The sequence below is a fragment of the Eretmochelys imbricata genome, chromosome 7, assembly GCF_965152235.1.
Source record: "Eretmochelys imbricata isolate rEreImb1 chromosome 7, rEreImb1.hap1, whole genome shotgun sequence".
In the NCBI taxonomy this organism is placed as follows: Eukaryota; Metazoa; Chordata; order Testudines; family Cheloniidae; genus Eretmochelys; species Eretmochelys imbricata.
This window is the reverse complement of record NC_135578.1, coordinates 54817448-54830677: the sequence shown is the minus strand read 5'-3', so window position 1 is coordinate 54830677 and position 13230 is coordinate 54817448. Positions and strand designations below refer to the sequence as shown.

Here is a 13230-nt window from a genome sequence, read left to right as displayed (position 1 = left end):
CAGCTCCTGGGTCCCCTGGAAAGAGCCTGATTGACAGTGCTGGAGCCAGAGCCCTCTGTCCATAGACACAGCAAAGGCCATGGGCAAAAGGCTGCGTCCACACTAGGCTACCCCCAGCCCCTCTCAGCTCTGCACCACAGGGCGCACCTCAGAGCGAGAGAGGGCCGGCCGCTCTGCCAAGGCTGCCAGCAAGGGGCGAATGCGGACGGCCCCGCTGGGGACTGGAGCAGGGGTGTCACGCGGTTAGCAGCAGCGGTGACGCATCAGGGGGCTGCCTTACCCAGCCCCGCCACACCAGAGGCCACGGCCGCCACCTGACTCCCCGCCCAGGATAACCACGTGCGCAGAGGGACGTGTGACAGCCGTGTCTGTGCGCAAGCGCCACGCTCCCGCGCCTGCGCAGTAAGGAGCAGGGGGGCGGGGCCGCGCTCGCCGAGTTCGGGGGAACGCGGAAGCGGCTGGGTTTTGCCTACTGGAGGGGGGCCTGTCGCTATGGCAACCGCTGCCGCTGCCGAGGGTCCGCTGGAGGCCCGGGTGCAAGTAGCCAAACGTAAGAGAGAGGCCCGGGAGGGAGCCTGAGACCCGGGCCCGAGCCCCAGCCCCCTCCCCGACCTGAGACCCCATCCCAAGCTGTGGGCCTGGAGCCGTGGCCCCCCCCGGGTGCCGCGCTGCTCATGTGCCCCCACCTCCCACGGGCTGGCCTCTGGCTCCTGAGCGGGAGCCGCTAGCAGGCTGGCGCCGTTGCCCTAGGGGGGGTCTCAGGGGTTCGGTCCTGTCCCAGGAGACCCCGTAGAGTTGGGGTCTGGTCCCCTCACACGCCCCAGGCTACGAGAGGGGCCGGCGCGCCCATCCCAAAGGGACCCGCACTTGTCTGTTGGCCATCGTGACCGCTGGGGCGGGAACGGGGCACGGCCTGAGCTCTTAGTTCCCCCATCACCTGTTGGCAGGTGTGAGCCAACCGGGTGGCATCGCTCTGTGGCCAAAAGAGCAGGGTCTCCATCCCCTAACCAAGCAGGGGTTGTTTCAGCAGTGACGGGCTGCGGTGCTGGCTTGGCTGATTGCCCTTCACAAGGCTGAGTTAGTCTTTTTCCCCCACACACCGCGCTCCCCACTGTCGTACATAATGTTAAACCTTCCAGAAGTGGGTGATGGCACCTGTCTTCTGTTATAGGCAGCTGGTGCCATTTCTCTCTCTGTCTCACATGTGACTTGCTACAGCCTTTATTTGGCAAATATTCTTTGCTTACAATGACACTGAAGTGAGAAGAATGGAGGGGAGAGGAAAATGTCTTCACTTAGATGGGCAGCCTATGGCTTTGTCATGAAAAGCTTTTCCAGGCTAATAAGACTATCACAGTTCTTCGCAAAAGGAACTGATGCTTACTAACCATTTTTCAGAGTAACAGCTGTGTTAGTCTGTATTCGCAAAAAGAAAAGGAGTACTTGTGGCACCTTAGAGAGTAACCAATTTATTTGAGCATAAACTTTCGTGAGCTACACAAGTACTCCTTTTCTTTTTCCTAACCTAATTTATATAGCACACAAATTATCATCACGCTATTCCAAACATAGAGTAAGTCTGGTTCACTGCTCCAGAATGCATATTGTTTATGGGCTTGATCCTGCAGTATGCCAAGCTCTTCCAGGAGTTGCTAAGTGCCCTCAGCCCCTAGGTAAGTCAGTTGGAGTTATGGGTGCTTGGGCACTAGGGCACTGCCAGGCTCTGTTGCAGCCGTGATCAATTGTTGAAGGAACACAGCCAGCAGTGTGTTCAATCCAGTATCTCAGGATCAAGCCATGTAAAGAAAATACAAGAAAATACAGAGCAGAAGAGAACTACTCAGATGAAGCAGTGGAGAGATTATTTGTGGGAAGAACAGGAGGAATGTTACAAAGGGGTTTGAAGGAGAAGAAAGAGTTTAGTGGACAGGACTGGGGGACTGTTGCAGCACCTTCTGAAGGGGACATAGGGAACAGTTCTCAATCAGTGATCAAAGATGGGAAAAAATGACAGTAGGCACAGCCAATAGAAATGATCAGACTCAAAGATCTTTCCTGAAATCATTGTCTTCACATCATTTAATTTTTGCCTTTGTAATAATAAGGGAAACTTACAGAGGCCTACCCCTGAAATAGATAAAATATTTATTGATTTAAAATCAAGCTGTTAAATCAACTTTATGCAATTTTACAGATAACTTTATGGGTTAATTGTTTATTAATCTAAAATGTACACCCCATGTTGAAAATAAATGTAACAAAAAGATCTGTGCTGTTTTTACTATCTTGTGTGTATTTCAGTATTTGACTAACTTTCCCTTACCTCTGTACTGTTCATTTATAACCTGATTAGAGGATCCTGCTGTGGAGACAGCAGAGGAAGCTAAGGAACCAGCAGAAGCAGATATCAATGAGCTTTGTAAGGATATGTTCAACAAAATGGCCACTTACTTAACAGGTGAACTGACAGGTAAGGCAAACTGTGAAACTAACAAACCTGGCTAGCATAGAGATAAACTGTTTAAAAAAAGAAATACTTTGCTTAGCATTTTAGGGCTTGTCTACACAGGGATACTCAGGAAAAGTAATCCAAATTAATTAAAGATGTGAATTAAAAATGGATTAGTTAAACTGCGTTCAGCTCCTGCGTGGGCAGAATTAAAGTGGCTTTAATATAATTTAAGGGTTTTATGTACACAAGCAATTAGATTATGGCAACCTGGGGTGTGAATCCACCCTGCACTAGCCTGCCCCAGTCTAACTGTCCAAATGCACCCTGCTGATGTGCATTAATAGTTCATTAATGTGCTCTGAGCTAGTCCCATTTCAAAGAGGATGAGATCAAAGTGCTCTAGCGAACTGTTAACACATGTCAGCGAGGTCACATGGGCAGTTAGATGACTGCCACTTGGATCATTTGTTGAGATAGAACATCAGAGCATCTGAATGTAAAGCTAAAGAGGGCCCCAGATTGATGTGACGTTTTATCTTTCAAAAAGTTTTTAGTGTGGTACTAAATCAGGTTAACTATTTCTTCTTCTGAGAGCTTGTCTATACGAACACTTAATTTGTGGCAAGGTGAGGTGTAAATCTATTTCGCTGTAGCCTGCCATGCACTAAGTGCCTGCATGGACACTGCTACCACGTGCTAAAAGTTCCCTAGTGTGCTTTAATCTATTCCCTAACTCTGTAAGCGTCTATACTAAAAGGTAGCTCCCACTGATGTAACTCGCCCACTTCACCGACTTAATAACTCCACCTCTGCGAGAGGCGTAGTGCTTAGGTCGATGTAGTTAAGTCGAAGCAGTGTCAGTGTAGACACTGCATTGCTTACATTGACTGTTGCTGCCTTTCAGAAGCCATCCCACAATGCCTCATGCTGACAGTCAAATCGGTACAAGCGCTCCTGGTGAGGACGCACACTGCCAACACAAGGTGTGTAGTGTGGACATGCAAATTACTGTGGTGGCTGTACGTTGATATAACTTAGGTCCACTTAATATTGTAACGTAGACTTGCCCTAAGTGTTCACATAGACAAGCCCCCAGTGGGGAGGGAACAGATGTAGAGCAAGAGGGACCTGTAAACATGTTGCATCTTCATGACTGGACCAAAGCTGACTTTGGAACTGAGCTGGGCTGCCATTCTTCTGTGACAAGTATAACTCACCTCCATAGGTGGGGGAAGTAAAGGCCATGTAATGGAACCACAGCTGTCCCCTTTAAGAACAGCAGGAAGCTGCAGCAAAGACTACATGGGAAGGGCTCCCCTGCAGGAAAGACTGAAGTCAAGGAGGTCACCCCCAACTAGGAGTAGCCTGCTAAGGCAGGAGAAAGACCCTGAGACCAGGGGAGTTTGGAAGTCAAAGCTAGAAGGCTGAGCTCCAGACAGATAAAGCCTGAGAGTGGTCATTGAATGGGGACCCAGCTCCAGGAAAGAGGGCTGGGGATTCCCTAGCTGAGGGGAAGAGAGACACTGAACTGGGGTTGGGGCCTGGAGTGCCAGTGTGTACCGAGGGGACTGAATAAATTGGACTCAAGAAGGGGAGCGCTTACACTACCTTTGGACTAGGGCTGTGGAGTTTATTTAAGAGGCCCCTGAAGCAGGAGTGACAGAGACAGGTGCCATTAAATGATCTTTGACCACCAGGGGGTGTTTGGTTGGCAGCTCACCCTGTAATAGGGAACTCTACAGCTGCTCCACGTTATTGAATGGAACAAGTATTGTGTGTTTGCGCGGCAGAGCCAACATCCCGTGAAGCATGCTGAAATGGGTTACTGTTCTCATTAGCTGCAGTTGAGAGAACAGAAATTGCTGGTTCAGGGTGTTGGCTCAGTAGCAGCGGCAACTTTATGTAAATTGCATTTGTGCTAAAGTTGTTAAGCCACAAATAGCCTGGTGGCATGTTATTGGCAAGCCACCCATATTGTCCAAAGTACATCACATCAGCAGACTTTGAAAGAATCTCTGTCATTTCATACTGCTTGTGACCCTGACTCAGTAAGGCATTTAAACACCTCTGTCTATCTTAGGGACTTATCTGGCCCCCATTCCTGTAAGTATCTGAGCACCTCACTATTTTTTTGTATTTATCCTCCCAGGACCCATGTGAGGTTGGGTAGCTATTATCCCCATTTTGCAACTAGGGAATTGAAACAGAGCGAGACTAAGTGACTTGCCTAATGTCGTACAGGAAGTTTATGGCAGAGCAGAGACCCCAATCCCGCGACTCCTAGGCTAATGCTCTAACTACTGGACCATCCTTCCTTTCTAATGGTGCTCTTTTGAATCAAAGACTATATGCAGACTGACAGAGGGAAGGTAACACAGAAGTCTTACCTCTTACATTTTCCAACTTTTTCAGCTTAATGTTTCTCTCATTATTTTTCCCTACAAAAATGCAAAACCAAAAACAGTGTCTTAAGCTCTGATCCTGCAGGCTGTTGCATTCAGGCAAACCACCATGCCTGTATGAAGCCCCATTGACTTATGTGGGGCTCTACGTGGGCATAAGGTTCCTGCATGCAGATCAGCTTTCAGGATCAAGGCCTTTAGCTTTGTAAATAGAAGGTTTTGCCTTCCAGAATGATAGGTACTGTAGAAATGTATAAAATAAGTTCTTGTTTTTTACTGAATATGCTACACATTTATTCTTTAGTCCATTTGATATTTCAGTCCGCAAGATTTGATCCCCTCGTTTTTAGGGAGCATCTTGCTAAGAGCTGTATTATTGAATGAGATATTCTCAGCTATGTTCAGCTGTCACCTTGAACTCTTTAGCTCTGAACAGTACGCACTTAGATTCCAAACTGTGCTAGTTGTTTTTATAAAGGTGTAAGTATTTTCTCTTTTTTCTAAAGCCACCAGTGAAGACTACAAACTCCTGGAAAACATGAACAAGCTGACTAGCTTGAAATATCTGGAAATGAAAGATATTGCTGTAAACATTAGTCGAAACCTGAAGGACCTAAATCAAAAATGTAAGTAAAAACGAGTCAGGAATGACTATAGTAAATGGATGTTACACTGTAAACGAAGCATCTAGGAGCCTATAGTTCAAACTCCCATTAATTTCTGAAGGAGAAAAAAGTCTGTAAAGGTTGTATGTGCCTAGAATATGTGATAAGTCTAGAATAATTTTCGTTTGAAGCTGATGGTTAAATGAGTGGAGCTCTCTGAATAGTACTCATCCTCCGCCCTTTGCTTTTGTGTGGGAGACGAAGGTTGGCTTTGTGATTAGTTAGCAGAAGTGAAGCCAGGAACCCTGGATTGTATTCCCAGCTCTGTCAGAGTCCCATTGTGGCATTGGGCAAGTTAGCGTCTGATCCAACTTAAAGTCAATGGAAAGACTCCACTGACTTTGAGGGAGAGTTTGCTCAGGTCCATAAGGTTACTGTAGGAGGGCTTGTGGTACTGCCACCCTTACTTCTGTGCTGCTGCTGGCAGTGGTGCTGTCTTCAGAGATAGGCAGCTGGAGAGCGTCAGCTGCTGGCTGGGAGCCCAGCTCGGAAGGCAGAGTCGCCACCAGCAGCAGCGCATAAGTATGGATGGCACAGTATGGTTGTCATAAATATAAAGGGAAGGGTAACCGCCTTTCAATATACAGTGCTATAAAATCCCTCCTGGCCAGAGGCAAAACCCTTTCACCTGTAAAGGGTTAAGAAGCTAAGGTAACCTCGCTGGCACCTGACCCAAAATGACCAATGCGGGGACAAGATACTTTCAAATCTGGAGGGGGGGGACAAAGGGTTTGTCTGTCTGTGTGATACCTTTGCCGGGAACAGATCAAGGATGCAATCCCTCCAACTCCTGTAAAGTTAGTAAGTAATCTAGCTAGAACATGCGTTAGGTTTTCCTTTGTTTTGGCTTGTAAATTCACTGTGCTGGCGGGAATGTATATTCCTGTTTTTGTGTCTTTTTGTAACCTAAGGTTTTGCCTAGAGGAATTCTCTATGTTTTGAATCTGATTACGCTGTAAAGTATTTACCATCCTGATTTTACAGAGGTGATTCTTTTACCTTTCGTTTAAGATCATAGAATATCAGGTTGGAAGGGACCTCAGGAGGTCATCTAGTCCAATCCCCTGCTTAAAGCAGGACCAATCTCCAATTTTTGCCCCAGATCCCAAATGGCCCCCTCAAGGATTGAACTCACAACCCTGGGTTTAGCAGGCCAATGCTCAAACCACTGTAAAATTCTTCTTTTAAGAACCTGATGGATTTTTCATTGTTCTTAAGATCCAAGGGTTTGGGTCTGTGTTCACCTGTACCAATTGGTGAGGATATTATTATCAAGCCTTCCCCAGGAAAGGGGGTGTGGGGTTTGGGGGAATATTTTGGGGGAATAGGACTCCAAGTGGTCCTTTCCCTGTTCTTTGTCCAAAACACTTGGTGGTGGCAACATTTTATCTAATCCAAGGGCAAAGACTTTGTGCCTTGGGGAAGTTTTAACCTAAGCTGGTAGAAATAATCTTAGCAGGTCTTTCATGCGGGTCCCCACATCTGTACCCTAGAGTTCAGAGTGGGGAAGGAACCTTGACAATGGTATTGCCACCCTTACTTCTGTGCTGCTTCCTGCAGAGCTGGGCCCTCAGTCAGCAGCTGCCACTCTCCGGCCGCTCAGCTCTGAAGGCAGCAGCGCAGAAGTAAGGGTGACATGGAATGGCATTGCCACCCTTACTTCTGCCCTGCTGCTGGCGGGGCGCTGTCTTCAGAGCTGAGCACCAGGGCAACAGCTGCCTCTCTCTGGCCGCCCAGCTCTGAAGGTTGTGCGGAAGTAAGGGTGGTAATACCACAATTCCCCCTAAAATAACCTTGTGACACGCCCCCCCTCCCCCCGCCGCAACTCCCTTTTGGGTCAGGACCCCCAATTTGCAAAACTTTGGTCTCCTCCATTAAATCAGTATGTAGTATAGGGTAAAAGTACACAAAAGACCAGATTTCACAGACCGTAATGCGTTTTACGTGGCCGTAGCCGTGAATTTGGTAGGGCCCTAATCATTGTGAATGTCCTGGCCCAGGATCAGTGTTCCCTCTAATTTTTTACATCCTTGTCCGGAATGCATTTAGTTATGTGCACCAATATGGAGGTGATGTGTGACACATCACCTTCATATTGGTGCACATATCAAAATTCATGTGATGGGGGTGGGGCCAAGGAGTTTGGCGTGTGGGAGGGGGCTCAGAGCTGGGGCAGAGGGTTCGGGTGTGGGGTGGGTGAGGGTTTTGGCTGGAGTTGAAGGCTCCGGGGTGGGCTGGGGATGAGGGGCTCAGGGCTGGGGCAGAGGGTTGGTGTGCGGGGGGGGCCGGGGATGAGGAGTTCGGGAGGGGGCAGAGGGTTGGAGTGCGTGGGGGGGCTCTGGGAAGGAGCCAGGGATGAGGGATTTGGGGTGGAGGCTGCCCAGGGGCTACAGTGGGGAGAGAGGACTCCTCCCAGCCCTCTCTCACCACAGCAGCTCGGAGCCGAGGGAGAGGCACCTCTCCCTGGCTGTGGCAGCCCTGACGGGGCGGGGCCAAGCCGAGGTAGGGGCTCTTCTCCCCTGACAAGTCTGGGACAGGTCTGTGTTGGGGGAGAGGTGCCTCTCCCACAGCCAGTCCAGGGCAGGTCTGCGCTGGGGCTGGCGGGGAGGGGTGCCTCTCCCTGCCCCAGCAGGTCTGCGCTGAGGTGCCTCTCCCTGCCGCAGCCCTGAGCCCCTGCGCAGGGCTTAAGAGGCAGCTGCGCAGCCGCGTAGCTTCGAGGGAACGTAGCTCAGGATATGTACTTACCTACCTTTGGAAAGACCTCATAACTTTTTTTTATTCAGTACCTGTTTCTGAAAGAGTGAAAGTTTCTTTCTAAGATTGGGATGACTTTCTAGGAAGTGTTAGTGGATCTTCAGAATCTGGGTTTGTGTAAATGTCAGTTATATACCTTCCATCACAGATACGGGTTATGTACACATGATCTTGTTTTCCAAACACCGTAAAGCTTTGCAATTCAACATCAATGCTGATAATGAATCAATCCTGCTTGATTACTGCTGAAAGCTGGAGATTTCTAGGATATATGTACAAAATGGGTGATAGCCCTTGTGCAGCTATCTGTCTTGTATACCATTTATAAAGCTATATACTATAGATAATAAAATGCCTGTACAGTGAGTGAAGTAAATAGGTTTTTCTTTCATTCTCATAACTAGGCTACATACTCAGTATATTTGCATTCAGCTGATTAGAAACCGATTGAGAATTTAAAAAGATACTTGTATTGATTTAATTCTCACTGTATATTTTTTTTGGTGATGAGTTTGGGAATAGTTTAATTTTTATAATATACTTAAAAATCCATCTCTAGACACTTGTTCTTTTTGTCATCTGTAAAATATATTGACCAAACAATGTCCTGAGAAGCTCTTTGTTTCAGGTCTGAACTGTTCCCTCTCAGCGAATTAGTAAGAATTGATTGGTCTGGTTTTCCCCCCTTTTTTAAGATGCTGGTCTTCAGCCGTATCTGGAACAAATCAACCTCATTGAAGAGCAGGTGGCAGCTCTTGAACAAGCAGCCTACAAGCTGGATGCCTATTCGAAAAAACTTGGTAACCATGTTCCTGTATTGTTATTATTGAGCAGGATAGCCTATTGTACAATGTACGTGGAAGCAGCCAGGAGTAATTTTCATAAAGATTTAACTAGTCTGTGTTGGAACTCTGAAAATGCAGTATGTGATTTTCCTCCTTTCAGGAAAGTGAGTAATAGAAATGTTCTGGAATAGCAAGAAGCATATTATAACATGGGTATATTAGAAGTAGCAGGCTTTATGTGAAGGCTGACTATAGTGTGGGTAGTGTTGCAATGTAATTATTAACACCAGCTGATTATGCAAGGCACTCAATATCTGGTGCCTAAAGATGCAGATAGGTCCTCTTAAAAATTTCACCTAAGGAGGTTATGTGCATAAATCCCATTGATTTCCATGGGAGCTAAGCACCCAGTGGTATTTTTAAAAGCACCTGTTTGCAAATATAGGTGCCTAAATACCTTTGAAAAACTGTCCCAAGTGCCTCTTGTGACTCTGAAGTCAAGGGGAATCTAGAATACACAGCAGTTTACAGGATTGGGTCCTTTAGCCCTCCTCTCAGTTCTAACAACCATTCTGTTTTTCTTCTGCAGAAGCAAAGTACAAAAAACTGGAGAAACGATGAAATTCTACAACAAAAGGACACTTTTTCCTAAGATACGAGAATTGGGTCATGACTCAGATTGACTTGTCAAATTCCTAAGGTTTGAACTGCACCAAACATACAAGCTGTTATTCTGGAAGAGCCGTGTAGCCAGCGGGATGGATGCCTTGGCTAAGGACTTGACTGTAGCAGACATCAGACTAGTAATGTTGCTGTGTGTCTATTCCTTCTGAGGCTAGAAAACCTTCCCTTTTCTCAGAAGCCTGTTCTTTTACTGCCTCTATTATTGAGCTGTAATCAAAAGCTGAAAGCTACACTGAGCTCTTATGAGTTACCATAAGACAGTGTTCAAATGTAATACTTCCTGAGTTCCATATGACCTATGGCCTTGTAGAAAACTTCCTCCATAGCCTACCAATACATTCTCCTCTACAACTGTAGGACCGGAAATTCCCCTTGTTCCACTGCTTCCTTTTCCTCACTTAGAGCCCCGTGTCTAGCATAAATATTCTTTCCGTCTGTACTGTCTAAAGATCTGTTTTCAGAGGTGCGAGCATGGTTTTGGATCCTCTTAAATTTGTCTTGGTATCCAGACTCTGTGGAAAGCGGAATAATAGTTATAGCTTTACCATAAAATTTTTCTCCATTGCAAAAGTCTTGAAACTATCTCAGATTTTGTTTCTGAGAACTGGTTTCTCATGTTTTTTGCAGGTTTATCCTTTTAATGTAGCTGAGAACAGAAGCATCTAACTGTCATTGAGTGTATTTAGAGATCACAGGAGAAAGTATTTAAGACTAATTCTGTACTTTGAAGTGGAAGTGGATTAAGCAAAGATACATTTGGAAAAAGGTACTTAAATTGTCAACAGCTTATTCCAGAATATCCCAGGATAACTCCATGTGTTGACAAGCCTTAAGTAAATATGTAACAGGCTAGAAAAGCTAGGATCTTGCATTATGAAAACAAGTGATGATTCATAATCAGTTTCATGGAGATACTTCCCAGTACTAGGAGATTGTATCTTGTGTAAGTGAGTTGTATAGACCTCCCTGCAAGTTATGGTACTACTTATTTATCTGCTTTTTAGTTATCTAAAAGCAAACTTTTGATGGGACACCAATAATATTTATGGTGTCAATGCTATGTAGTGTAGGTATGAGATAGGAACCAAAGACTTATCAGCTGAAAATAAGCGGTTCCATTTGTAACAATGGGATATGAACATTACAAATAAAAGCCAGATTTATCAATTCATGAGTTTTAGTGAGGTGGTATTGGAGGGTAGACTAAGCTTCAGGACAAAAAGAGAATGCCTCCAAAGACAATCAAAGGAGAGGTTAACGATAAACTTGTCTTTCTACTACATTTAGTCAATTTCTTGTTGCACTTCTCCCCTTAGAATATTTGATCCTTGGTGTTCTATGTGTGCCCTGTTAAGGAGACTTAAGTTGTATTCAGTTTATAACTAACAAACAGGTTGTAGACTTAACACAATCAGGTCTCAGGCCCTGTTGTACTATAAGAGCATTTCTTCAACCTTTGCTGGGTATTTCCCATGGGGAAAGTGGGCATTTTACTGTAGTTATTAGAGATGGATTTCTTTATATCTGAATAATAAAAAGGCTGACAATGAATCATGAGTATGTAATTTTTTTTTTTTCTTTTTTTGAAGAAACAAGCTTTCAGCTTGGGAACTGAATGCTAAAGTTTGCCCTGAAGGGGTTTCAGGTTGAGGGAGAAGTTTGCTTTCTGGATGAACAGTGAGTAGCAGTAGTGGAAGCTTGCTCTCTCATGTTGCAGAGCAAAAATTATTCTTTATAGCAGCACTGTAAATGAAAGTGTACCAACCCTACAAAGCACATGGACAAGGGGGATCTAGTGGGTATAGCACACTTAGATTTTCAGGAAGCTTTTTACAAGGCCCCTCACCAAAGCCTCTTAAGCAAAGTAAGCTGGCATGGTATAAGAGGGAAGGTCCTCATGGATTGGTAACTGGTTAAAAGATAGGAAACAAAGGGTAGGAATAAATGGTGAGTTTTCAGAATGAAGAGCAGTATAGTGGTGTCCTACAGTAGTCTGTACTGGGACCAGTCCTTATTAATAAGTTATCTGGAAAAAGGGGTAACTAGATGGCAGAATTTGCTGAGGATACAAAACTACTCAAGAAAGTTAGTCTTGGGCAGACTGCAAAGAGCTACAAGAGGCTCTCTCAAAACTGGGTAACAAAATGGTAGATGAAATGTTAATAGATGTAAAGTAATGCACATTGGAAAACAATCCTAACTATACATAGAAAATGGGGTCTAAATTAGCTGTTGCCACTCACTGAGATCTTGGAGTCATTGTGGATAGTTCTCTGAAAACATCCACTCAAGGTGCAGTGGCAGTCAAAAAGTGACCAATGTTAGGAATCATTAAGAAATGGAGAGAAAAATATATTTGTGACAGGCTTGGTCACAGACCCCCTTGGGATTGTCACCTGATGTACTGGAACTACCTCTGAGCCTGTTTTCCCTGATGGCAGGGTTCCTGAGTCCCAAGCCTTCTTGAGCCACACATGCCAGCTTGCTGCAACACAGACCCAGATCTGGTCTGTGCCCCCAAAGCTGCAGGCTTTAACTGAAAACCACGCAGCAGCTATTCTTGTCTCTAGCACCCAGACACCCATCTCCCACTGGGATCTGAACTGCCAGTCAATCCATTTTACTCTGTATAAAGCTTATACCAGGTAGACTCAAATTATCTGCCCTCTATAACTCAGATATGCACATCTGTTTAGTATCTGGGTGAGCACTCACTTACTCTAGGTTTATTAATAAAGTATAAAAAGTAATAGAACAAAGTTACCAAGCAAAATAAAATACACAAGTTTAAGCCTAATACATTTAGGCAACTGAATGTGTAAATCTCAACCTGAGATGTTCCACTAAGCTTCTTTCAGACTAGATGCCTTAGTCTACATCTTGTTGGTTCCAGCTCAGGTGGTAATTAGGGGATTTCTCATGACTGCAGCCACCCCCTTTTTATAGCTTTGGCACAAGGTGGGAATCCTGTGCCTCTCTGGGTTCCCACCCTTCCTTCTAAATGGTAAAGGACCAGGTTTAAGATGGATTCCAGAACCAGGTGACATCACATGTCACTATAAGACCTCATTCTCCATTCTTTCAGTGTTGGCCTGCACATACCCAGGAAGGTTTGTAGGTAAACAGCACCATTTACAACCAATTGTCCTGGTTCATAGACTATCAGGGTTGGAAGGGACCTCAGGAGGTCATCTAGTCCAACCCCCTGCTCAAAGCAGGACCTTAAAAATATCTAAGGAAGGAGATTCCACCACCTCCCTAGGTGTAACGCATTCCAGTCCTTCACCACCCTCCTAGTGAAAAAGTTTCCTAATATCCAACCTAAGCCTCCTACACTGCAACTTAAGACCATTACTCCTTGTTCTGTCATCAGCTACCACTGAGACCAGTCTAGATCCATCCTCTTTGGAACCCCCTTTCAGGTAGTTGAAAGCAGCTATCAAATCCTCCCTCATTCTTCTCTTCCGCAGAATGAACAATCCCAGTTC

At 45.4% G+C, this 13230-nt stretch overlaps 1 protein-coding gene across 1 annotated transcript; it reads left to right on the top strand.

Annotated features, from left to right (window-relative positions):
- Window positions 1–420: 420 nt before the first annotated feature.
- BLOC1S2 (biogenesis of lysosomal organelles complex 1 subunit 2) lies at window positions 421–11293 on the top strand. The gene is made up of 5 exons (XM_077822084.1): window positions 421–550; window positions 2354–2470; window positions 5361–5480; window positions 8969–9073; window positions 9648–11293. Exons 1-5 carry the CDS (start codon window positions 493–495, stop codon window positions 9677–9679), a joined length of 432 nt encoding a protein of 143 aa, XP_077678210.1. The 5' UTR covers window positions 421–492; the 3' UTR covers window positions 9680–11293.
- Window positions 11294–13230: the final 1937 nt, after the last annotated feature.